Source organism: Cnephaeus nilssonii (assembly GCF_951640355.1).
Source record: "Cnephaeus nilssonii genome assembly, chromosome: 13".
Lineage (NCBI taxonomy): Eukaryota > Metazoa > Chordata > Mammalia > Chiroptera > Vespertilionidae > Cnephaeus > Cnephaeus nilssonii.
Window position 1 is genome coordinate 33,661,386 of NC_137084.1, and position 27,164 is coordinate 33,688,549.

The 27,164-nt window shown below is 44.3% G+C and overlaps 1 protein-coding gene across 1 annotated transcript; it reads left to right on the forward strand.

The window, feature by feature from the left end:
• Positions 1-1,962: 1,962 nt before the first annotated feature.
• Positions 1,963-4,674, forward strand: LOC307109398 (phosphatidylinositol 3-kinase regulatory subunit beta-like; the record flags this gene model as incomplete). Its single annotated transcript, XM_079788069.1, is given in 3 exon segments — positions 1,963-1,969; positions 3,864-4,385; positions 4,388-4,674. Coding segments are annotated over 3 exon segments (816 nt in total).
• Between the last annotated feature and the right edge of the window lie 22,490 nt (positions 4,675-27,164).

The window sequence follows — 27,164 nt, forward strand, 5'->3', positions numbered from 1 at the left end:
TAAGAAATGCATGCAAGGGTTTTTATATGACTCAAATGATATTGCCAGTCTTAAAAGAAATAAAGAGGTCCCAGAAGTCAAAAGCATGATTTGTGAAAAATCAATTTATCATGTGATGATAAGCATAACTGCAATTGACCAACAATAATTCAGGAAGAAAATTGAACTCAACATTCTAAAAAAGCTTAGACTCAAGACTAGATGTTATTACTATAAAAAAAGAAAGTAATATATAATTATACAATGATGAGTAGAAATTAAAAACGTGTAGTGTTTGTAGAAATTTTAAAATGTAGTGTTTGTTTTCCCTGAATTGTGTGTAAATTAATGGCGTTTTATAATTCAAGGTGTCATAGAGTCTGGGAAATCTGATCTTTTCTGGGGTATGTTCAGATCCCTTTGCCATTCCTGCCTCTGTCATGTTCCCTGACCCCATGCTGATCTATACCTGTTTACATGACTCCAGTCACACCCAGTATCAGAGTCAATTCTCTCTCTCTCTCTCTTGCTCCTCTTTTCTTTTCCTCTCATTACTTACAGTTTATTTTTCAGTCAAGCCAGTGTGGCTTGGTGCCTGAGCATGCCCAGGTTGCAGGCTCAATCCCCAGGAAGGGGTGTGCAGGGGGGAGCCAATCAATGATTCTCTCTCATCATTGATGTTTCTCTCTCTCTCTCCCTCTCCCTTCCTCTCTCTGGAATCAATAAAAATATATATTTTTAAAAGTTTAGCTGTCAAAGAATAAAGTTGCCACTAACTGCATCGTTGAATTCTAGCTTTTGAGGTACCTCTTGGCTATTTTACTCATCTATGTATACTATGTGACTAGACTATATAAAAACATTTACTATAAAATGTCTTTTCCTCCCATAGTACTATTACTATTGGCTTCAGTGTTGATTGGATTGTGGAGGGAAAATAATCATTTCTGTGTTAATTATAGCTAGGATGAGATTTTCCCCAGTGCTTAGGAGTCCTTTTTTTGTTTATATTTACCTTCTATGTCCTGCTTTCAAATATCTCTTAATGGAACATGGGGTTAAAATATCCTTTATATTTACACCACAAAGGAACAAAAGTATGGTTTGCTCAGATGTTTTCTCAGAAGTTTCCGTATATAAAATGAATTTCCTGTTTTAATGAGAAGGAAAAAAAAAGGAGTTTGTTTTTAAGGCTTGTACATTCATCTATGCCCATGTGGTTTTCTTTATATTTATAATGCAACTATATATATATATATATATATATATATATATATATATATATATATAATGTACAGAACTATACATTGTTTGTGAATCTGTAGCTACCTGACTTATGAACTGAACACCCTTTATAAAAAGGGCCATATCTTATTCATTCTGTACCTCCAACACCTAGTAGAATGTTCTTATAATGAGGCGCTTAGTAAATATTTGCTCATTATGGCTGAAAAAGAAACAAATTTATTTCCAATTCTGTATGTAAGGTGTGTTTTTTTGTTAAAAGGCTACACTCAGCATAAGTCTGAGTTCCTACAGGAGGCTTTTTAGAAGATGCCAATTTAGGAACTCAAGTTGTTCCAAAGGAGTACTGTTCTTATACCAGTTTGAGTCATATTTAGGATATTTAATATGCCTCTTGGGAGCATGCTTCACTCTGCTTCACTGTGTCAGAGTCCATGGGGATAATTGATACAGTTATCATGGGCATCATCAAGCCAAGGAGCCCAGGGGATAATCACTCCCTTTTAGACTGGGAGTTTGAGCGATTGGAAAGTCACAGGGTTCCTCCTACTTCCAGAACCATCCCAATTCGACACAGTTTAATTTTTCATTCCTGCCATGTAGGAAAAAACAACCCAGGAAACCATAGAAAGGCAAACCCACGCATTCCAGTGTATAGGTCTAAGCACACCTGGTGAATAGTTACACCCAGTTCAGAAAAAGGAAAGACCTTCAGGGTTTTGATGCAGTGAAGTTAGAATGCCGGGTAAGTGTGGCAAAAGGAGAAGGTACTTGGAGTATAAGAGGTGATTTTGTTTTTAAAAAGCTGACACAAGTACTGACCCATAGAGACGCGTTGTGTTCACATCACTTGTTTCAATAAAACTTCTGTTTCTATAAAATAAGTGGAAAATTGCACTGGCAATCAAAATATGAGATAAAGCACATGCCTTGCAGTTCAAGTCCAAGAAACCTATTACCAACCAGGAGCCGGAGGTCTAAATTACGGGAAAAGTTTTCTAGGCAGAAGGTAAGGAGGAAGAACAGAGAACAGCCTTTGAAATATTTAATTAGCAAGCTAATTACAGCATCATGGAAAGCATCAAAATATCAATGGACATATTTCCAAGGGGCATAAGCCAATGTGCTATAAGTAACTTCATTTAAATACCCCACAAAATTAAGTTCATAGCATCATTTTGTTGACTTACTTCTACCCCCTTCCACACCACCCTCTGGCTGTCCATGACGTCCTTTTCTTCTGGTGAACTCTGCACATCTTTGAAGCCCTAGTACAAATGGCCCCTCTGTTTTATACATGCCCCTGAAATACCACGTGTCATGCACGTTATGGTTATGAATGTATGTGTGTTCATCGCCTCTTAGATTAGAGGCTCCTTGAGGGAAGTCAAGGTTTCTATTTTGCCCCTGAGCTCTCAGAACTCAGGCTGAGGCTTGGTACAGTATGGTTGCTCAATAAGTATTTGCTAACTTGGACTGAATTCTGGGAAAGACAGAGGAGGAAGGAATTATTAAAATCAAGTTTCTAGAGCTACATGATAGTAAGAAGATATATGAATTCATACTTTCTCTCAATAAGTATTTATTGAGTACCTTTTATGTGAAAAACTCTTCCAGCCATAAGTCAACAAACAACATGGAAATCTTCACCTCAGAGGAGCTTACATTCTAGTTGCATAAACAATATATATATATATATATATATATATATATATATATATATATATATCCAGCTACCAGAACAACCAGAGACCAGAACACCACGGCCCCTCACCCAGGCTGGCCCCGCCCCCCAGGGAGTGGTTAGGGGCACCCCTAGGCAACCCAATAGAGTGCAAGTTTGAGTCGAAGAAATAGAGGGAAGGTCTTAAGGGTCTGCGGGGTTGGGGTGGTCGCCCGGAGTAGGTTTGGAGTGTGCTGGGGAAAGAAGAGGAAGACCCCATTGGAAAACGGCTCAGCACAGTACCTTTCTCATTGCGAACCAGGACGGAGCCAGGTGTGGACTGAATGGGTGGCGTTTCATGAGTGCGCTTGGGACCCACATGTTCATGGCAGCGGCAGTCCTCCCGAAACTTCACTGATTCCAAATAGTAAACAGCTATCAACGTCAAAGAACAGAAAAATCCTCTCCAACTAGAGGCCCTGGACTTGCAACACGACTGAAGGAACCACTTAAGGAGGAGCTAGAAACACCGGAAGTATGCAACCAGAGGATTGTGGGATTGTGGAGGACGCCTGGGCGCCTACGCCTAGAAGGGGAGCCTGTTATTGCGCGTGTACATAGTCAGCCCTATAGCAGTGGTCGGCAAACTCATTAGTGAACAAAGCCAAATATCAACAGTACAACGATTGAAATTTCTTTTGTGAGCCAAATTTTTTAAACTTAAACTTCTTCTAACGCCACTTCTTCAAAATAGACTCGCCCAGGCCGTGGTATTTTGTGGAAGAGCCACACTCAAGGGGCCAAAGAGCCGCATGTGGCTCGTGAGCCACCGTTTGCCAACCACTGCCCTATAGTCCTCAGTCTCACAGTATTTGGACGTAACTTCTGGCGGGAAATTATTTCTATTGAGGTTTGCTGTTCCCTTGCAGCGAGGAAGATCAGAATTAAAGGTTTCATTTGTTACCTTGGTTTGAAGCGGAGGACAAGAGCCCCGAGTACGACCAGCTCTATGAGGAGTACACACGCACCTCCCAGGAACTGCAGATGCAGCGCACCGCCATCGAAGCCTTCAATGAAACCATCAAGATCTTCCAAGAGCAGGGCCAGACTCAAGAGAAGTGCCGCAAGGAGTATCTGCGGCGCTTCCTGCGTGAAGGCAATGAAAAAGAGATGCAGAGGATCCTGTTGAACTCAGAACGGCTCACGTCTCACATCGCCAAGATCCACGAGAGCTGCTCGAAGCTGGAACAGGAGCTGCGGACACCGGCCTGGGACAACTGGGAGGTCGATAAGCGCATGAACAGCCTGAAGCCAGACCTCATGCAGCTGCGCAAGATCCGAGACCAGTACCTGGTATGGCTCACCCAGAAAGGCGCCTGGCAGAAGAAAATCAACGAGTGGTTGGGAATCAAAAAGGAGACTGAAGACCGGTATGCACTGATGGAGGATGCGGATGACCTCCCCCACCATGAGGAACGAACCTGGTATGTGGGCAAGATCACCGCACACAGGCTGAGGAAATGCTGAACGGCAAGCGGGATGGTACCTTCCTCACCCGTGAGAGCAGCCAGCAGAGCTGCTATGCCTGCTCTGTGGTGGTGGACGGCGATACCAAGCACTGTGTCATCTACCGCACGGCCACTGGCTTGGGTTTTGCGGAGCCCTACAACCTGTGCGGGTCTCTGAAGGAGCTGGTGCTGCATGACCAGCACACCTCCCTCGAGCAACACAGTGATGCACTTACCGTCACACTGGCACATCCCGTGCGAGCCCCGGGCCCCAGGTGACCCCCACAGCCCGCCAACTCATACAGAGCAGGACTCCATCTTTCTGTCTGTCTCTCTTCTTTGTGAATCTTTCTCTGTCTCAGTCTCTCTCTTGCTTTCTCTGAGTCTTTCTCTTCCCGTCACTCTTTCTATCCCCATTTCTGTCCTCTCTGTCTCTCTTAGTCTCTGTACCTCTAAGTCTCTGTTAGAGGAGCATACCTCCTCCATCCCATGCCCCCTTTCCCCAAGGGCACTGCCCTCCCCTGGCTCTGGCTGCCCCCACCAGTTCCTACAGTTCCCCCAAGCTCCCCCTGCCTGTACCTGCCACGTTTACAAAGGCCCCTGGGGTGCTTAGCCCCAGCCTGGTGCCCTGATTTTTAAGCCATAGACCTGGGGTCAGGGCAGGAAGTAACTTCACTAGGTCACTTCCAAAAACCTCAGCTGTCACATTTGGGGCCAGGCAGGTCACGGGTCCTGCCCCACAGACCCAACTTCCCCTCCAAACCCTGAAGTGAAACCTGTATCAGTTACCCCCACATGGAACTGCTGCCCAGAAGCCCTCCTCCCCCAAAAGCAAATATTAAAAATAACTTCAAAAGCTGGGCCCTATCTGACCCCAGGCTTCCCGGAACCGAGGCTGCTGCAGGTCCTGCTGGGCCAGCCGAGATGCACCGCTGCCCACAGGACCTCCGCTTGATGCAGTTTTAAGGCTTCTCCTTGATTATGTTGGGTTCTGATTTTTTTTTTCCTTGTCTGTAAACCCATTTTCTCCTCTTTTGGGACAAGAACCCCCATTTTCTGTGCTGCCATGGACCCTCCTCCTGCCTGCCCAGCTAGGCTGGCAGGTGGGTTCTGTATGGTACGTTGATACTGATGTGGATATAAAACATTGAACTCAAAAAAAAGGGGGGCGGGGGGAATGGGATAGTGACGAATAAGACACTTTGGAGACAGTGAAGGGCAGTTTGTCCAGACTGTTGAGAGCTAAGAATTAGAGTTTAATTGGAATAGAAATCCTGCTAATAGCACCTGATGCCTGAAATCTGAGCACTCTACTTTTAGGTTTTCCAGTTCAAGTTTTTGGAGACTGCCTATTAAAACATTCCTGGTTGGAAAGTGTTTGTATAGAAGCCCATAAGTATTAAGTATTTGCTGTGTTTACCATGCTTAGCAATCTGTAAGGTATATGGAATAATGTTAAAACACCTCATGTTCTCAAGAAGTTTGAATTTTAAAATAAAAAATAAAGAAGAAATATAAATATTAAAAATAAAAAAAGAAGAAGCTTGAGTTTTAGGGGTGAAATCAGGCAGCCAGGCAAGCGGTTAGGAGCAATCAGGCAGGCAGGCAGAGTGGTTAGGGGCTATCAGGCAGGCAAGGCGAGCCGTTAGGAGCCAGCATTCCCGGATTGTGAGAGGGATGTCTGACTGCCAGTTTAGGCCCGATCTGCAGGATCGGGCCTAAACTGGCAGTCAGACATCCCCCAAAAGTTCCCAGATTGCAAGAGGGTGCAGGCTGGGCTGAGGGAAACCACCCCCCTGTGCACAAATTTCATGCACCGGGCCTCTAGTAAGTAAACAAATTGTGTAGTATTTTGAAGGTGATGCATGACTTGGAAAAAGAAAACAGGGAGCTCCTTTGCCCCTCAGAAGCAGAGACAGCCTGACAGTGCAGACCCCTTGGCAGTCCAGAAAGGTTGTGTGGGGAGACTTGGTGTGGCCGTGCTCTGCCTACACCCTATAAAGCTGGCCCTTTACCCTCTGACCTCACCTCTCCCTGGAGCCCTGCCTACTCCCATTGTGCCACCTTCCACTTTGTGCCTGCTTCTCTCATTTCTTCATTTAAATTTTGAACAGGTCATAGACTTGTGTCATGTGACCAAACCCACCTATATCTCATTGACTTGCCCGGTGTTTTAAAACTTGGATGTTTCAAATAAAAAGATTTCCTGCTATTCTTTAAAAATGGGAAGATTTGACAATATTCGGCCTGCATTTTTCATGGCCACAACCCACTGGATCTGAGGAGAGTCATCATCCTGCAGACAAAGGCACTTGGCTTTCAGTTTGACACAGTCCCTACCACTCCCTATTGACTCACATCCCACCCTCTGTCCTCATTTAAGATATCATCCAGACCTTTACAGGCATTAAACCTTACTCTATTGTATGACCTTACTCTATTGGCCTAACAATGCCCACCCTACCCCACCCCCGTTCTGACAGCTCCTTGACTTCCATTTTCTCCCTGGATAGTTTATTTCTTCCATTGACCCTGGCATGCCTTAGCCCTACCTGCCTCAACCTGAGCTAACTCCTGGCTTCCAGCCATCCTAGGCTTTGCCATCAGACTCAGTCTTGCTGGCTCCGTCCTGTTGAGACTCTCTGTTTCCAAGTACAATCATGTGTCATTTAGTGTTAGGGATGCATTCTAAGAAATACATCATTAGAGATTTTCTCGTTTTTCAAATAGTATAGACTATACTTACACAAACCTAGATGGTGTAGCCTACTACATATCCAGGCTGCATCGCACAGTCTATTGCCCCTAGGCGACAAATCTGTAGAGCATGTTACTGTACAAAGTCACACAAGATTAAATCAAACACAAAAGGAAATGATGCAATCAAGAGACATGGTAAATATGAGATGTACTAGAGGCCCGGTGCACAAAATTTGTGCATGGGTGGGGTCCCTCAGCCTGGCAGGTGATCAGGGCCGATCAGGTTCCCTGCCTCCCTGCCTCCCTGCCTCCCCACCTCCTCCTTCCCTCATCCACATCTGCCACCACCCACCCCCAGTTCCCCATCCCAACCCGGGGCCCAGCCCCAATTGGGTGATTGGAACCTGCTGGCTGGGGGCAGGCCCCAATCAGGTGATCAGGGCCTGCAGGCTAGGGGCAGCTCCTGCATTGAGCGTCTGCCCCCTGGTAGTCAGTGCACATCATAGCAACTGGTCGTTCCAGTCGTTCCGTCCTAACGGTTGCTTAGACTTTTGTATATATAGATGAGGCTGCCGCAAATGTAACACTGCATACTGTTTTACAGCAAACTTTTTTATAAGTAGAAAAAGTGCACTCTAAAGTAATGATAATAAGTATAGTATAAGAAATGCATTAGCCTGAAGTAGTCATTTATGATCCTTATTAAGTAGTATGTCCTGTACATCATTGTATGTGCTATGCTTTCATATGACTGGCAGCACAGTAGGTTTGTTCACACCAGCATCACCACAAACCTGTGAGTAATGCATGTGCGACATTGTCACTGGGCAATAGGGCTTTTTCAGCTCCAATAGGATCTTATGGGTTGACCACTGTATATGTGGTCAGGTGTTATGCAGGACCTGACTGTCCCTGGGCTGGAAGGCCTCTGGGAAGTCTGCCAGCTGAGAGCACCCAGATCTCCTGTTTGAGCACAAAAACAACAGTGGGGAAGACGGGCGTTCAGCTTTCCTCTAACAGAAGCACTTTTCATTCCCCTGTCTTCTAAGTCAGCACGGGGAGGAAAGGCTGCTACACTCTGCTCCCGTTTAACGCTCCCGGGGTTCTGCACGGGGCTTCTTGGTTGTTCCAAAGGGAAACATTGCAGAAAAGCCAGGTTTTCTGTTTCTTTCTTCATAGTTCAAGGGTCCTTTTGCCAATTGTAAATCTATGAGAACAGAAAGACTAATCAAAGCAAGGTTGTTTCTGAAACGGTGTGGAAGCCCTTGGCTCTTTCATTTATTTTCCTCGTAGCTACTTAGACTTTATAAAGGAAGTGGAAGGAACGAAGAAGGGAGGACGGAAGGAAGGAAGGAAGGAAGGAAGGAAGGAAGGAAGGAAGGAAGGAAGGAAGGAAGGAAGGAAAGGGGGAGGAAAGAGGAAGAGAGGGAAGGAGGGAGGGAGAAAGGGAGAGAGGGAGGGAGGGAGGGAGAGAGGGAGGGAGGGAGAGAGGGAAGGAGCAGATGGCCAATCTCCCTCTGCCTCTGCCCCCACCCATGTGCTGTACTCATCCTCAGTGACCCTCCCAGGTGCGTCAAAAACAAACCTCAGGTGCGGGCGTGAGGACATGGTAATGGCCTCCCCACCCCCTTTCCACTCCCCCTCCTCCTCACCCTTTATGGTGCTTCTATCGGACAGGAGTCTGGGGATGCCTCCTGCATAAGAGGTCCCTAGAGCTGACAGGCGTCCTGCAAGGTCCACGGAGGAGCAGGAGTTGGCTGCGTGAGTCTAAAGCTGCTCTAGGCTCCACGGGGCTGTGAATGGAGACGTACAGCACAGGGAAAGGGCAGGAAAGCAGGGGTGGCAGTGAGGGGGGCATTTCAGGCTGATTCCAAGTCAGGACTAAAGAGTGAGAATTTGGTTCTGTGCCCGCTAGACTGGACTTCCCAATACCTAAGAGGGTAGAAAGGTGAGGGGAGGAGAGGACATCCTAACACCAGGATATCCTAATGATTTCCAGTTCCTGGATGGGTGGTGAGTGAGTAACGGACTAATCCTCTAGTAGCCCTTCAGTAGCTAAAAGACAATCCAGGAGGCTTTATCTGTGATGCTCTTTTAAAAATTGCTTTAATTAACGAGCCATTATAAAGCCCATAATGCTAACTGGGTCTCCCTGATGGGAGAGAACTGGCCTTCTTCAAAGAAGCAAAGACAAAGAAAAAAACCTTTTCTCTTTTGATTTGTGAGCCCCAGGTTGCTCCAAAGCTTCTCTTCAAAGATTGTTTTTCCCATTTCATGCCCGTCATTTTTATTTTCTGATACCTGCTTAGAAATAACCTTGTCTTTCAGGTACTTAGTTATAGCACATAAATCCTTTTGCCATTGCTGAGAAACCCCAGAACTGCTCTGACGGCCCTTCCGGGAGCCGGGCCGCACCACATGGCACAGCACTGCCACCTAGCCTGGCTTCCTGGGAAAAAATTTAATGAGCTTTCTCCTGTTGAGGAGTCAGGTGGCATTTGTAAAACGGGATTTAATTGGGGCTGAATAAACTTCACTTTAAAATTCCTCACACAGCGGCCTCTGCTCCTGGGTGACTACAGTCTGCATTTGCTCTGATTTGTCACAGAATCCAGGTCCCGCAGCACTGTGCCCGAAATAGAAAGCAGCAATGGGAACCCCGCATGCCTTCCGGAGCTGTCAGTCATCAGCCGCTCAGCAACACGCCCCGGGGAGAAGCTCCAAGCAGTGAGCTCTCTCTCCCAACAATGGAAGCTGGAAACTGCCAAGAAAGCCCAGACGGAACTTCTGGGCGGAATCATAAGCGTTCATTTAATGAAAAGCTGTCCTCGTTAATGGCTGCACAAAGCCCATTGACTTCGTGCTGCCTTTACTCAACCTTAGAGAATGGGGCGCTACTACCGTATGTGGATGGAGGAAGCAAAATGAGACCCTGATTGGTGAGAGTCTGAGAGAGAGCTCAGTGGGAAAGCCTGCCTTCTTCTACCCAGAGGTTCGCCATTGCCTAGGGCCTCTGAGAAAGCCACAGATATTTGCAGTGGATGAGGGCTCATCCTTTAGGGCAAGACTAGGGGGATGGGAAGGGGTGGGGCACATGACTAACCCAGGGGGTTATTTGTATACCGATCTCTGGAGCAAGGAAGGGAGGGGAGGGAACAAGATGGATTGGGGTGACCTGGATGACAGGATCTTTCTCTCTCCACTACAGAAATAGGGGGCATGCCTAGATTCAAGTCAGCAAACAGATTTCATCTCGTGACAATTCGGTGCTTTGGTAATGGCTGCCTGGAAGGTACTGAAAAAGAATATCAGTTCTCTGTCTAGGCCCCGGGGAGGAAAAGGTACTGTGGTTTATTATCAGTCCAATAGCATGATTCAGTTTAGAGAAGGAACTTTGTCCCATCCATGGATGGTGAGTTAGAAAATTTGGGGGTGATACCCAATGAACTAGTCGCCTTCAGAGATAGTATAATGACTTAACATGACACATAAAACCCTTCATGATATGGTCCTAGTAGCTTCTCCCGCATCATGTCCCACCTTAGCCCCATCTCCCACTTTAGCATGGTTCTCTGAACAGTCTTGGGCAGACAGCACACCAGTGGCAGGGACCCTTGGTGCTCTGCCCCTTCAGAGACCAGGGTGGAGGCCCTGGGGACACCCTGAAGATGCTGGAGGCCCAGGTGTTTGAAGCTGCCCATCCCAGGGACAAGCAGCAGCAGCAGGGAGAGGACTGGTGATGGTAGCCCGAGGCAGTAATTCACCAGGAGTCGTGTTGGATCAGGACCCAGCAAAGCCTTTGGACCTGAAAGAACATCAGGAGAGGATGCCCAGCTCGAATTGTGAGAAAAGCCACCAGTCAGGAGGGATGTGGCTAAACTGAGTTTCCTTGGTGAAGGAATGGAGGAAACCAGGCATTTCCCTGAGCAATGCCCCTGATAGAGGGGAATGGGGTTCCTAGACTTGTTACAGAAGAAGACATGATCCCGCCCATCATGGTAATCAGCCAAAAGACGAAGGTGGGCAGGGCTCTGCAGTTGCATCTTAGCTGTGTGAGCCACAAGCACATCATTTAAGTTCAAGTGGACCTGAGTTTCCGTTTCCTCATCTGGAAAGTGGGAACAATAAGATCACGGCCACCGAATTACTGTCCACTTGTTTATTCGCATATGGCTCATTTCTTACATGGTGGCCAAGTGCCAGGCTCTAAGATAGTTTCTGAATGAACAAGACACAGTCCCAACCCTCTAGCCAGGAATTTAGGCACAAAAACAAAAAAATCATAAAGCAGAGGAAATGCGTGGCTGTTTTTTTTTTTTTCTTTCTCCATTTGAAGTGCTATTTTCTAATACACAATTACATGATTATAAAGGAGACTAACACTGAGCCTGGAACTTAATAGGCATTTGAGAAATAGTGCCTGAATCTGAATCTGACAAGGGCAGCCGGAGAGACTTTGCCCATGCTGCCTTCGGGTGAAAGGCTTTGGGGCCCCACACTTGTCTATGAGCCCCACATTGGCTTGTAAGCAGTTTCCCCGCCCCACCAGCTGTCTCCCCGAGACCTCAGCAGTTCAGGTATCTGCGGCCACCACCATCCTCCTTCCAGGTCACCCACGAAAGGAACAGCTCAGGTCTTGCTTACACCCCAAATTTGCCAGTTTGTATCCATTTTGCTCTTCCTTCTCCTTCATACAGCAGTTCCCCCTGACCCGTGGGGGATACATGCCAAGACCCCCAGTGGATGCCTCAAATGGTGGATAGTACCAAACCCTATAAATACTACATTTTCTCTTATACATGTTACCTATGATAGTTTAATTTCTAACTTAGGCACAGTAAGAGATGAACAATGATAAGCAATAATCAAATAGAAAAAATATAACAATTTACTATAATAAAGGTTATAAAGTATGCGGCCTGATTAAGTAAAATGAAGGTTACTTGAACACAACACTGTGATACTGAGACAGTTGATCTGATAACCGAGACAGCTTTCAGGTGGCTAATGGGCAGGTAGCGTGTAGATACGCTGGGCAGTGGGATGATTCACGTTCTGAGGGCACGAAGAAGGATGGGGAGAGATGTCATCATGCTATTCGGAATGGCATGCAATTTAAAACTTATGAATTTTTTGTTTCTGGAATTATCCATCTAATATTTCGGACCATGATTAACTGAGGGTAACAGCCATGGAAAGCAAACCTGTGGCTAAGGGGGGACTACTGTGTTCTCTAAGTAGATTCCTCCTAGAGGTGTGCTCAGGTGTGATGGCTCTGAAGCTGAGCCGAACCTACAAATGGTAAATCCCTCTTCCAATCACTGCTCGGCTGCTGTGGTTATTAACCCAAGACCCAAAATAACCCAATGACATGGAAATAAAAGGGAAAGTGTTCAAATTAACCACTCAGACAGGAATGATAATTTAATTTTTTCACTAGCAGAAGGAACAATACTCAGCGTCTCTAACGCCTACTACATGTTCATGAAACCATGTTGCCAATAGGTGGATAATCAAATTGTTCTGCATAATCTAATCTAGTGTTTTCCTGCTTCTTCTTCATGCTAATTTATGCTGGCATGGCTTTCCAATAATGAAAATCTGTTCTTACGGAATCCATTTCATCGAGATTTTCCATATTAAAACAGAGATGGGAGTGTCGTGGAGAATTAGATTACTTGCCCTCATTCCCGCGCCTGGCACTGCTTGGGAGGGGCCTTTGTCTCACAGTGGATAAGCAGATGGCATTAATTGAAGAGAGGAGTAAGTGTACCTTTCGTAGCAGGCTGGGTGATTGTTTTTAAAGTGTGGTTTCCATCTAATCAAAGCTTCTTGCCTGCACAGACTTAATTTGTTCCTTTCCTCGTGAAATTTGTTCATTTTCAAAGCATTTTCAGCCCTAATCATTACCACCAGGGTGAAACGCTAGTTTAAATAAACGCCCCAGTGACTAGAACATGTGTTGGTGTCTCATGCCCAAGAAGTAATTTCCGGGCAAACCAAATCCTTAGCATCAGAAACAAAAGGACAGATTGATAAATAAACACTCCTTTGGGGGGCACCTCCTGAGCACAGGTCCTGTGCTGGGGCTAGGGGTGGGGTACAGCAGTGAACAAGGTGCCAGGATCCAGGTCTCGTGTGGGGCTCTCCGACTTCAGTGTGTGGAGAATCACCCGGGGGACGTGTTAAAGGTGTGGGTTTCTGAGGCCTGTTCACAGGGATTCTGAATCTGCTGGTGCTCAACGGATGTGAGTTGCCAAAGACAGCACGTATGTATCACGTTCTTCATAAATGTCCTCAAGTAGTTTCCTTCATTCATGAAATAGTGTCCGGTTGGCACCAGCCCCTTTTCTTAAGCACTCCTGGGAAGATCTTACTAGTAGATACAGGCCAGGCACTCTTTCCAGCAGTTATGTGAACAATGCATTATTCTCATCAAATACTGTTTGTGTGGTTATTGCTGTAGAAAGTGGGCATCTCCATGGCTCTAAAGTTCTGATCTTATTCATTTCATCTCGTGTAATATTAGTTCTCATTGATTCCTCAGCGCCATTTCCTAAACTGTTCTATAGGGTTATACTAATTTAGCTCTTCTAGAATGGGTTCATAAATAATATTAATAACAATAATACATAGTTACTGGCAACTTGCTGCATGGCAGTAAGCACCTTGCATGCTCTTTCTCATTGAATTCTCACAACCACCCTAGGTGACATATGCTATGGTTATTCCTCATCTCATACATGAGATGCCTCATTGATGTGGGTTTCTCCAGATGCATGTGGGGGTGGGAGAGTTAGCCAGTCCATTTGGTATTTCTGGGGATCTCCTACCATCCCAGTTTGTCCAGGAATGAAGGGACTTTCCATTTTTAAATTAGGCAAATCGAGATGAGTTGGTCCCCTTCCTCCTATGCGGGGTTTGGAGGAGGACACCAAAATCCAAAGAAAGATGAGTTCAAATTCTCTATGCAGAAAGCTGAGTCCTGTGAGCTAGGGAATCTAAATGGTTCATCTCAACCTAAGAGAGAAGAAGCAGCCGAAAGCCATGGCACGGAGGTCAGGAAACCGAATGTGAACGCTGTGTTTGAATACTTGGCTGGGGTCTGGGACAGTTACTTAAAACAAGTGGACTTGACTTGCCAGCTACAGTGAGAAGCCTGGTGAGCCAGACAGTTTAAAGGGACAGCTCTGTTCTCCTGTCCACTTCACCTAGGTGGGTGGCCCCGAGGCATCTCTGTAAATGCCTGTGGTACATTGTGTTCCCACCTCTTCACCTCAACACTTGGACTCTCTTAGGAAAAGCAGTGGCAGGAGTGGCAGCTTAATTCCTGTTGCCTGGGAGCATGTGGAAAACAGCTTCATCCTCATCTCCCCAATGGAATGGCTAACGTTGTCTGAGAGCCCCTTGGTTTGTTCCTCTGCAATGCACACACCAAGTGTCAGGCGTACAGAGAAACACACAGCCCAGCCCCAGGTGACAGGAGGCCTCAGGGATCATGGGCTCCCCTCCAAAATGTCTGAATTCTTTACTGCCGGGTAGAGAATTTCCCCAAGAAGCAGCCTAAAGCTACTGGGAATGCAGATACCAAGGAGCAAACCGCTTAGAATAGATTGTTGAGTCCAAAAATCTAAGGAAGAGACTTTTAGAAGTTTCCAGAACCAAATGAACCAGAAGTGGCCAAGAACAAAGAGTAACTATGAAATTTGAAGGCCAAGGAATCAAAAACTGGAATTTGAGGTCCAAAGCAGCCAGGAGTAGTCAAGGACAATTGTCTGATCAGGTATCATTGTCTGCAGCTGGCTTTTGTGGTCAAGGACTGCCTGGTGTGTATGTGTGAGCAGCTGTGGTTAAAGAGTCAGAAAAATATTGTAGAAGACACACGATTTCACAAGGGGGAAGAGATGAGTTTTATTTCATTGGTGGTTGGCACTGTGTCTCTCCTACCTCTTCCAGCTTCCATATTTCCATCAGCCAGACTCATTCCTTACTTTTTTAAAAAATATATATATTTTATTGATTTTTTTTTTTTTTTTTTTTACAGAGAGGGAGGGAGAGAGAGAGTTAGAAACATCGATGAGAGAGAAACATCGATCAGCTGCCTCCTGTATACCCCCTACTGGGGATGTGCCCACAACCAAGGTACATGCCCTTGACCGGAATCAAACCCGGGACCTTTCAGTCCGCAGGCTGACGTTCTATCCACCGAGCCAAACCAGTTTCGGCAGACTCATTCCTTACTTCTGGCCTCCAGTGCAGTTTTTCTCCTCAGCCAACGTGCAGACACCTTTGCCTACCTTCATTCTATATTTATTATCTGCTTACTAATTCAGTTATTTGCTAGTAGAAATCCATCCCCAAACTTAACAGTTTAAGACAACAACCATTTTATTTGCTCATGATTCAGTGGGTCAGCAAGGCAATTCTTCTGGTCTGTTTCTTTGTAGGGGAGGGGTCTCTGCAGACAGCTGGTGGCACAGCCGGGACTGGACAGTCTAGCGTGGCCTCATCCACATTCCAGCAGTGGGCAGGCTGGCTGAGGTCTAGAGGACCTTTGCTGGGACAGTCCATCTGTGCTCCCTTGGGTCTGTCAGCCTCCAGGAAACTAGCCTGGGATTTTCACATGTTGATAGATGTATTTTCAGTACAGCCGAAGTTAAGCCTCAGTGCTCCCATGTTAAAGCCTTATGTGCTAATGAGGGCAAATCAAGTCATGCAGTCAAGCTCAGTCAGGGGAGAAGAAATAGACAAGAGGAGCTACACAGAACTTGTGCCTATTTTTGCAATTTAGCACACCTTCTCTATGCCAGGCACTGTCCATGGTAACATGATGTCACCATCTAAAAGACTGACACAGGTCCCTGAGGGGTGTGAATGTGATCAGGAATCACTTGCAGCTGACTGCCGATTGCTTAGCTGTGTTGAGAGCCCTGCTAAAGCTTGAAGTGTGACGGTTTGAAAAGTGGCACCATTGGCCTGGTGGTGTGACTATCCTCCAGGAAGACCTAGCTGCTGATGGGCAAAAGGGAAACTGATTGGCAAGGTGGGTGCGATCAACACACAACAGGCTGAGGACCTAGGAGATGTTAGGGAGGCCATACAGTAGGCATTGGGAGTCCAAAAGTGGGCGGTGGATGGAGATAGGAATGTCATTCATAATCTTACACTTTCTACAGAAGCTGTCATAGGGTCTAACGAGATGGGGACCTGCTGTTCTATGGGGGTAGCACCCTAGCCTCTCTGTAATGAGCCAGGAAATCAGTTACAATGTGGGTTGTTTATGAAGACAGCATCTTAATTGTGTAAAAGGTTTGCAATTTTTCTTTTTTTGTTACCCATAGATATTTTTCCACTGATTTTTAGGGAGAGTGGGAGAGAGAAAGACAGAGAGAAACATTGATGTGAATAGTCAAGGACAATTGTCTGATCAGGTATCATTAGTTGCCTCCTGCATGAGCCCCGACCAGGACCCAGGTGGGGGAGAAGCTTGAAACCAAGGTACATGCCCTTGACTGGAATCGAACCCGGAATCCTTGGGTTCACAGGCTGACACTGTATCCACTGACCCAAACCGGCTAAGGCAGGCTTGCAATTTGTCTCTGCCATGAAACACAGATATAACTCAGGCTGCTGCTTAAACAACCTTGGACTCGGGACACCTGCAGGGAGGAATTGCTCTCTGGTTTCTCCCCATGCGCAGTAACCAGTGGCGAGGGTCTGAGCAGAGAGCCAGAAAGAGCCAGCAAGACCGCAGTGCCCTGTGATCAGTTGCCAACCAAGGAGACTGCAACTTGACGTTCTGCAAAGGGTAGAGAGAAGGAGTTTCTGCTTGAAAGGCAATGACTCTGACTTTGATAGCTATTAACCATTTGGAGGTGAAGGAGGGGGGACTGACTGCCAGATGCCTAGTGAACAAGAATGTCATCCAGGCAGGAATGAATTACTTCAGAACGTGTCAAGGTGGAGCCTTCCTTACCTTCCTGAGGGCTGTGCGGGGGCACATGGTATGACTCACTTGTGGCACCTTCCTACCCACAGCTGAGACGATCACAGAGAACTGCTAACGTCAAAAAACCATTGAAACCTATAAAGAATTTTTGTGAGTTTATTTGAGCCAAACTGTCGATATATGCTGGGAAGCAGAACCTCAATGAATTGAGATAATGCTCCGGAGAATGGTGGGTTACATCTGTATTTTTACATTGCAATCAAAGGAAAGGGACATAGGTGGGTTACATGAAATCCACTGGTGATAGACTAGAGAGGTGGGAGAAAGCAAAGCAGGGAAACCCCTGGGATTGGATAAAAAGTAAAATGATAGAGTGCAGGAACAATTAACATGATAATGAAGGAATTTGTGGTATCTGTCCTGGCGCCCAGCACATTAGGTTGTGCCCCAAGTGGTCCAGAAAAAGAGAAGTTACAAGTTACCCAGACATTTCAAAGGGTATGTTATTATAGATGCAAAAAGACAGCTAGGCTCAGTTAAGGTAAAGGTTGACCTTGTCAGTGAAGATACCGGCCTAGGACATAACTACCCACCATAACTGCTTTTAGTTAAAGTTTAATTTCAGACCATCCTTTGTGGTTCCTTTAGGTCTCTGAGTTTGCAAGACTGCCATGCAGGCCTCCCCTGAGCTTGTCAGGTTAGCATGTGGCCCCTTTCGTCCTCAGAACGAACAGCTGCTGAGACTTCTGGGCAAACTGTGAGCAGTGTGAAGGCGCAGTCTCCGGGAACTGGTGATCGGCAGAACTCTTCATCCTCCACACTGCACACACTTGAAAGACTCTGGTTGCTTGGGGGCATCCTTTTCTTGCTATCTTTGACTGCCTTTTGAGGAGTGTCTTGGAGGAATCTGAGAAGTGTTTGGAGTAAGACGGCTGCATTCAGACCTGGCTCATACTTGTAGCAAGGCCAGTTTGCCAGAGTTTCCGGGGCTCTCTGAGCTTTCAATTCCTCCACTGGAAAGTGGAGATAACAAAAACCTCTCAGAATTTCTGAGGGTGTTGAGTGCCCACAGGAGGCTCACAGTAAGTGCTGATTCCCTCTGTCTTTGGGGGGTTTCCCAAGCGCCTACCTCTTTAAGGAAGAAGCAGCATGATTTCCCATACCCCAGGCACAGACAAGAATAGTGTTAATCAACAAGGCAAACAGAAGGAGGGGATTGATTTGTTCCCCTTCTCATACAAAGCTGAGCGCACGGCAGGTTATGGGTTTGCATATTAATGCATTTGAAGTGAGAAGAACCACTTATAACAGAAACTGTCTTGCTTGCGAAGATTTATTCCCCATGTAGTTTTTCATGGCTCATAAAAGGTGATGGATGAACGTAATTTTTAGTTTAATTTCTTGCCGTGCAGTTCAGTAATTTTTGAGATAAACTCAAATTACTAAGGATCTGGAACTGTTCAAAGCAATGAGGAGCCATGCACATCAGGTTGTACACGGAAGAAGGGGCTATTCGGAATCCCAGCACACATGTAAACCATGTCACCTTTTAAGTTCACTTTTGGCCCAACCAGCGTGGCTCAGTGGTTGAGCGACGACCTATGAACCAGGAGGTCACGGTTCGATTCCTTGTCAGGGCACATGCCCGGGGTTGCAGGCTAGATCCCCAGTGGAGGGTGTGCAGGAGGCAGCCAATCAATGATTCTCTCTCGTCATTCATGTTTCTATCTCTCTCTCTCTCTCTCTCCTTTCCTCTCTGAAATAATTTTAAAAATATTTTTAAAAATGTATAAAGTTCACTTCTGCTGTCTCCAAATTCAGACCAAACCTCTGTTTAAGAAAATTTTTGTTGGCTCTTTGTGGGGAGAAGGCAGAGGCATGGATAGACAGGAAAGGCACACAACATTTTTCCCCTTAGGTATTTTGTATCTTTTTATCAAATGATACAACCCATAAGGGATTAATTTCCAAAATATATAAAGAATTTATACAACTCAACACCAGGAAGACAAACAACCCAATTAAAAAAGTGGGTGAAGGACCTGAATAGACACTTCTCCAAAGAGGACATACAGATGGCTAATAGACATATGAAAAAAATGCTCAAGGTCACAAATTATCTGAGAGATGCAAATAAAAACTGCAATGAGGTATCACCTCACACCTGACAGAATGGTTACTAAATCAACAAATGACAAGTGCTGGTGAGGATGTGGAGAAAAAGGAACCCTTGTGTACTGCTGGTGGGAATGCAGACTGGTGCAGTCACTGTGGAGAACAGTATGGCGTTTCCTCAAAAAGTTAAAAATGGAACTGCCTTTTGACCCAGTGATCTTAGCGGCACAATTTACAATAGTCAAGATCTGGAAACAGCTCAAGGGCCCATCAGCAGATGAGTGGATAAAGAAACTAGTACATTTACACAATGTAATACTATGTGACTTTAAAAAAGAAGGAAGTCTTACCATTTGCGACATCATGGATGGACCTGGAGAGTATTATGCTAAGTGAAATATGACAGTCAGAGAAAGACAAATACCATATGATCTTACTAATATGTGGAACAACATAAACTGACAAACAAAATGGAACCAGAAGCATGGATACATGGACGGTGCCCAAGGGGAGGGGAGTCACTTGATAAAGAAGGTGGAGAAAATAGCTAAAGAATATATATGCATAACCCATGGACACGGACAATAATTTGGTAAAGGCCAAGGAAGTGGGGGAGGGAGAGCAGGGGAGGGTGGAGATAGGCAAAGGAGGGGGAGGGGAACTCCTGCAATAATGTTAACATTAAAAAAAATTTTTTTAATGGGAAAGTAGTATTTAAGATTATGAGAAAATCTGTTTGGGTTTTAAATTTTATTTTGCTTTGATTTTTCCTACAGATTTTAAATGGTCATAAGGTAGTTGAAAGTATGGGTCCTTTAAGAAATTAGCAATGTGGTCTAGTGGGGGAAATCTGAGTTTTAGGATTAATCAGAGCTAAGAACACACAAGGCTAGGTGATCGATGGATGCAAACTGGCGCCTGAAGTGAAAAGCTGATTGCTAGAGGCTTTAATGGGCCAAAGGCAAATCTTTACAGACCACATTTATCTGCAAGGAGTAAATAAATAGATAAAAAATTAAATAAAAGTAAGACTGTGGTTAAGTAATAACCGAAGGCAATTAACATTGCGACAGAAGTTAAATTTTTAGAAAAGATTTATGTTTATTTCTTTAAAAACAAATCTTGTTCTATGTTATATCTTGCCTTAAATGTTCTTATTTATTAACCAGTGTTGGGTTAAATAAAATATGGTACTATTCTCACGAAGATCTTTTCATTCTTACAATCTTCCTGAAAACAAAGAGAAAAAGATAGATGTTCCAACAAGCACATGTTTCACCCTCTGCCACTGACAATAACCTACACAGAATTCTTCTGTATCAGCAATTTAACTGTGGTGACACCGTACACACCCAGAATTACAATTTCAGTCTGGATGAGAGAAGGAAAAAGAAATCTCAGTGCTGTGCTCATTCTGGTTCTGTGGCTAGAACAGCCTTCAGAGGTCAGAAAGTGATGCCTACAAGTTAAATGAGAAAGACAGAAAGGTAACACTTTAGCAGAGACGATTGTGACTGTTTAAAGTATCTGTGGACCCAAGGATAGCCATCATTTCGGGCTTTGGTGGATGCTCTCTAAAACTCCTATTGATAGGGGAAAGCTTCAGACTGCCAAGTTGCCAAAGGCTGAGATAAACAAGAGGCTAAGACAAAATAAAATGAGCTAGTTTACCAATTTCTATTTACTTATTTATCACTCACATACATACTACTGGCTTAGGAAAAGAATGAACAGTAGCTTTTAATGAACGATCCAAAGGCATTTTTATCCTAAAATAAAATAGCAAAGACAAAAGGCCAGGTAACACAGGGAAAGATATTGGGTCCTTCGTGGGTACTTGAATCTCTCAGGCTTGCCCTGACACTGCGCAGCAGAACCACCTAAAAACATGCCTTCAACGCCGTCAAGGTCTTTGCCGGAAGCCCCAGCCCTGACCTGCTTCTGACTCTCCAGGCTTCCCACCTCCCTGTCCTTCTCGTTCACTTTGCACTCCCCTCACCTCAGCCGCTTCTGTTCGGCACCACTTCTTGGGTTTGACCTTCAGTTTCTCTCTCAGGTTATCCCTCTGGCTTATTATGCAGGAGGAGATTGATCCAAGATCAAGGAGAGATTTAATATAAATTGCTACTGACATAGTTACCAATTGAAACATTTATTGACTCTAACAAACTATGTGCAGCCGAGCCAGTGCTGCACCGGCATCTAAACCGCCCCCTCTTGCCTGCATGCCCGCCTCCAGCTCACTGGAAAGTCAGTGGGACTACCCCTGCCTTCCCTCTCTAAGGCAATCTTTCCTCTGCAATGTCTAGTTTTCGCCCGTCTTTCGGTACCACCCACTTTGGGTCTCTCGATGGTGCTGGTCTGTCCAATCCTCAGAATAAATTCCTGCTCCCATAGGTTCTGGACCAGTGGTTTTCAAATTGTTTTGACCCAGAATCTTCAGTAAGAAATACGTTATTGATCACAACCCAGGATACACACACACACACCAGAAACAAAAGTCTCATTTTAAAAAACCCACAACCTTACCTTTACTTCATGGGATGCATGCTGATGTTTTCTATCCTATTTTCAATATAAACTCAGTTTCACAATCCACTAAAAGTATGTGACCCGCAGTTCCGAAGGCTCTGATCTTATGTGATGGTAAACAGTTCTGGTCTTACCTGCTGGGAACAAGGCCCTTATGGACATTATTTTCCTTCTTTAGACTATCCAACTGTCACTGAATGATTCTCAAGATATCACTGCGTTTTGCTAGTTATGTGATTCCTGGTTTAGGGCCATCCTTTTTCAAACAGACAAACACACATACACTAATTCCCTCCCTCTTGGCACCTCTATGCTCCCATCGCATTTCTGATGGGTCTTTTCCAGTTACAAAATATCCCAAGTTGTCTTCAACATAATCAGTAACAGAGCCTTTGCTGCCTCGGCCACCCTGGGTTGTCTGAGTCCTGTAGATCGGCCAACACGACCCCATGCCTGACCCCCTGCTGCATGAGCTAGTGCCGAAGAGGAGAAAGCTGTACCGAACTGTCTAGTGAAAGAAAAATCTCTTAACCCCTAGCAATCAAGACAAGAAGAGAACAGGAAATGGGAGGGTTGTAGGAATGTAGACATAATTCTCATTAACTAATAAAAGGAAAGTTATCTCACCAGCAGAAACATTTTTTTTTTCCTAGAAGTAAACACAGAGGAATTTATTGTGTGATATTCTTGTATATTCAGTACACACTGAGATACATAAAAGCTGCTGGAATCTTTATCTATAACGAATTCTACAATATGTGTCTTGGTTTTGTCATTATTTATGCAGTTAATGTTTCTAGGGTTATTTTTAAAGTGTTCTAGAATTATTCCTAGATTTTCCCCAAGGAGTATTTATTTAACTAATTGGCAGAACTGGCTTCTGAAAGCCCCTAAGCAAACTTGGAGAAATTCAACACTTGCTACTTACACTTCCTCACTGCACACACCCTCTTTAACCCCTGGAGCTATAATCTTATTACTCTTTACCCTCCTGAGGTCAGACTACAGTATCTCTCAACCGAACCTCTTTTCTCGGTGACTGTATCAGTCAGGATGGGCTATATGGTGCTACGGTAACAAATAACCATAAAACCTCAGAGGCTTAAAACAAGGTTTATAGCTCCCCTGTGCTACATGCGTCCACCCGCATTGGCTGGGAGGTAAGGGGACTCTGCCATGTGTCACCCTCACTCCAGAAGTCTGGCTTACAGAGCCTTCATACCTGGAATGTTACTTGTCACTATGCTAGGGAGAAAGAGACACGGCAAATGAGGACCATCTCTTACAAGTCTTCTACCTCATAGTGGCACCTGTCACTTCTGCACTCGTTTCACTCACTAGAACAGACACATGACCATGCCTAACACCAAAGGAATGGAAAAGCACCATCTTACCTTGTGCCCAGCAGAGACATAAGAAATTCGTGAATAGCCCTCCTCCCCATCAACCAAAGGGATCTCCTCTGACTCTCTGCAGCATTAACGCTGCCAACCACCCCTTTTTCTTTAAGATCTCCTCGCCTTTGGCACTGATCATTTTTTTCTCTGACTCCCTCTATTACCGTCTTTTCTTCCTCAAAATATATGTGTCCCTCATCTTCTGACCTAAAATTTCATCCAGAATGGAACAAGATGTGGCATAAAAGAAGCCAACTTCAAACTTTTATCTTTGGTTCTACAAAGAAGATCATCTCAGAAAACTAGGGCAAAAGTAAATATGCATGAATTTGCAAAAAAAGAAAAATACCTTTTTATCCAAGTCCTTTCTTTTTTAATAAACAATTCAACCAACTGTCTAGAAATCCCACTTTGAAAAGTCTATCTAACAGAAGTAAAACTCCAGTTTATAAGGATGTATATACTAGAATATTTATCATATTATTGTTTATAGAAGCAAAAATCTGGAAAGATCTTAAATATCCCTGAATAAGTGATGTTCTTGACACAATTATGATATACCCATGCCATGAACTATTATGCAACTGTTAAAAAGATTGAAATAGATCTATCTATTATTGTCTGTGATATGTTGTTAAATAGAAAAAGCAATTTACAGTTACATTTATACTATGATTTTATTTCTAACAGGATTATAGTATTATAATCCTTATACTACAGTTTAATAAAGGAAAAGCTAATACAAAAACAAAACTAAAAGAAATTTTAATTAATAAAAACAAGGACAAAAATGAATCCTGTCATTTCTACACTTCCACCCTACCACATGGCTCTCTACCTACCAGATTTATTTCATAATGGCAGTCCTCATACACACAGTTTTTCACTTCACATCTTAAATGTTTTTTATTCTCTCTCATTTCTTTCAAAGATTTTTCCTTCATCCTCACCACCCTCCAAAGGGCCAATAAACTACAATTTATCAAACCACTATTTCAAATTGAATAGCATTATGATTGTTGCAATACTAAGTCTGTCATCCTAGTTTATGTATTAAACATTACTTTCCCTTGAGGTCCCATTTTAATATGGATTTTTGATGTGAAAGCAACATTCGTTTCTTTTTTATTCTAGTACTAGAGGCCCGGTACACAAAATTTGTGTAGGGGGGTGGGGGAAGGGATCCCTCAGCCCGGCCTGCGCCCTCTTCCAGTCCTAGAGCCCTGTGATTGATTGCCCCTGCAGAGGGAGGCCCCACCCACCGCCCACCTGCCACAGTGCTGTCACCAGGTAGCCTGGGCCGCCCTCTTTGGGGTGATCATGGAGCCCCCTGGTTGATCACCTCGCTGGCCAGTGGCCTGGGCCTCTCTCTGTGGGGTGATCATGGGGCTATGGTAGGGCCCCTGACCAATCTCATTGCACCCACCTTGGCTGGCCTGGTGCCAGTGGGTGTCAGAGCACGGTCATCAGGACGGTCGTTCCACTGTTCGGCCATTCAGTCAATTTGCATATTATGCTTTTATTATTATAGATGACTTAGAAGGTAAATACTCTTAACTTTACTCACCTACTTCAGACCTTCCATAAATATCTGTGCATTATATCTTTTTATTCCAGCATAAGTTTAGACCTTCTTTTATGGCAGATAAAGAGTTATGTCCTGTTTAGATACTCTGATTTCCTTCATGCTTTCTCACTAATCATTAGCTTACTCTGAGAGCTAATATACCTCTTTTTGTGTCTTCTGTACCCTGCTTTTATTCCAACCAAGTTAAAATCATTATCTTCATTCCTTCCTCTCCTACGTGTTTTGTAAAGAGAGAAAATAGAATATATTTATTGTTGGTGCATAAAAAACATTCTCCAGTGGTAATATCTATTAGCTAGCTATAGTAATAGTCATTTCCTGTGGTGAGGTGGTGGTGGAAACCAGTGGATGAGGGAAAGAATTAGTTTTATTAGGAACCACCCTTTCCACCTATGAGGATAATTTCACATTTCTCTACTACAACTTACAGTGCCAGAAGGCAATGTATTCTATTTTCAGAATTTTTCAAAAAAAGGAGAGGGATACAAGATAGCAATGGCCATTCATCCTATTATTTTTTCATGAAAGAAATTCTAAGACCTGAAGTTTTTCAGAAGCCTATACAGTACAACTCAACTAGTTGTTCTGTTGAAATCAATGAAGGGTCTTATCTAGAACAATGAGTATAAAAGGAAATTTTGGGGCTACAGAAATGCATAAATAATGAGCAATAAAACCAATTATTCCACATACAAAATGTAACTATTATTTCAACCACCTAGTTTGAAGATAAGTAAAAATAACATAGGTGGGAAAGTGGTTTCTAACAGAACCAAGAGTAAATGATAAAGGAGCAGATGGGGAAGATGTGGCTGAATACTGTTGGTGTAATTTCTTGTTTACAGAGTGTCCATCAGACCATGGTGGAAAGTAGAATGCATCCTGATATCTCCTTATGCACTTTGTTGTTGGGAGCTATGGATAATCAGATTGTATGTACCCTGTACCCATTATAATATTCTTGAGTATTCATTTTACCTTTTTGAAAATCGATTTGAGAGAGAGAGGAAGAGAGAACCTGTGAATGTTACCTTACCTGACAAAAGCAATTTTTTCCTGTGTGCGTAAGGATCTTGAGATGGGAGATCATCCTGGATTGTAATCACAAGAGTCCTTACAAGAGAACAAAGGCAGGAGAGTCAGTGTCAGAAGTGGGAGACACTCAGATGGCCATTGCTGGCTTTGAAGATGGAAGGAGACATCAAGCCAAGGAATGAAACCTGGCGGCCTCTAGACACTGGAAAAGGCACACACACACACACACACACACACACACACACACACACTCTATCCTAAAGCCTCCACAAAGAATACATCCCTGCTGATACCTTAATCTTAGCCCAGTGAGACCCATTTCAGACTTCTTGCCCCTAGACCTGGAAGGTAATCGATTTATGTTGTTTTAAGCTACCAAGTTTGTGGCAATTTGATATAGCAGCCATAGGAAACTAATACATTATTTTAGGGCAAGACGAAATTTTTGTTTGGGAAGGAGAAACACTTCAAGACAGCGATTTGATTTGGCAAAGATAATGCCTCTTCTACCATTTTTGAATGTTGACACATGGAGGCATTACACCACTGTTTATGTAATAACAGCTGCCTCTATGGGGAGAGGGGACATGGATGAGGACAGGGAGGAAATGGAAAGAAGGCAGGTGCAGGCTTCCCCATGCACCCTCCTGGTGGGGCCCGAAGGATGTCAGAGGCCTGAACACGGACAGAAGGGATGGCCGTACGCATGTCTGTGTACGTGGGATGATAGCCTGTGAGGCCTGCAGCAGGCGGCAGCAGGAAGCCAAGGAGAGGTCGGCCTCTGTGGAAGAGCCATGTTTTCTGGTGGTTAGGGGTTAAATGCCTGTGATCCCGTTGAAGATTTATTTTCCATATGTTGAAGCTGTCACCACTAAACCTTTAATTAAGTCTTGTTGAAATTTATGACTTGAGTTTAGCTGAGTCCTAGACAAAGAGGAAAGGACCTGTGCAGAGGCAGCAGAACAAGAATCTGAAAAGCCTGCAGAAAGGTTATAAAGTGGCAAAGGGTGACCCAGACACCAGGGGTGGCCTTTTGGAGCAAGATGGCTGGCTGAGGTGACGAGCAATAGTCACACCCATTTCTGACTCACACAAACATTCTTAGGGAAATGCAAAAATACTTCTTGAGAAAACCCCACAGAAAACACGAATTCTGTAACCATCGAAGAAGGAATCTTGAACCATTCTGGTTCAATATTTTTTAAAAAAAGGGACTGTAGGGTAGAGAGCTTAGGGAAACCTCGGAGACACACACAGAGATATGTATGTGTTTGTGTGTGTTTGTTATTTAATAACTTAGTGTATACTACTTAAATATAAAGGGTGGGGCAAAAGTAGATTTACGGTTATGAGTACGCAAAACTTAAGAGTTTATTCTTGTATTATTATTTATTAATCATTGTATTGTTTTTTGATACAGACAACTGTTTTAAAGTCTTGTTTTAAAAACAAG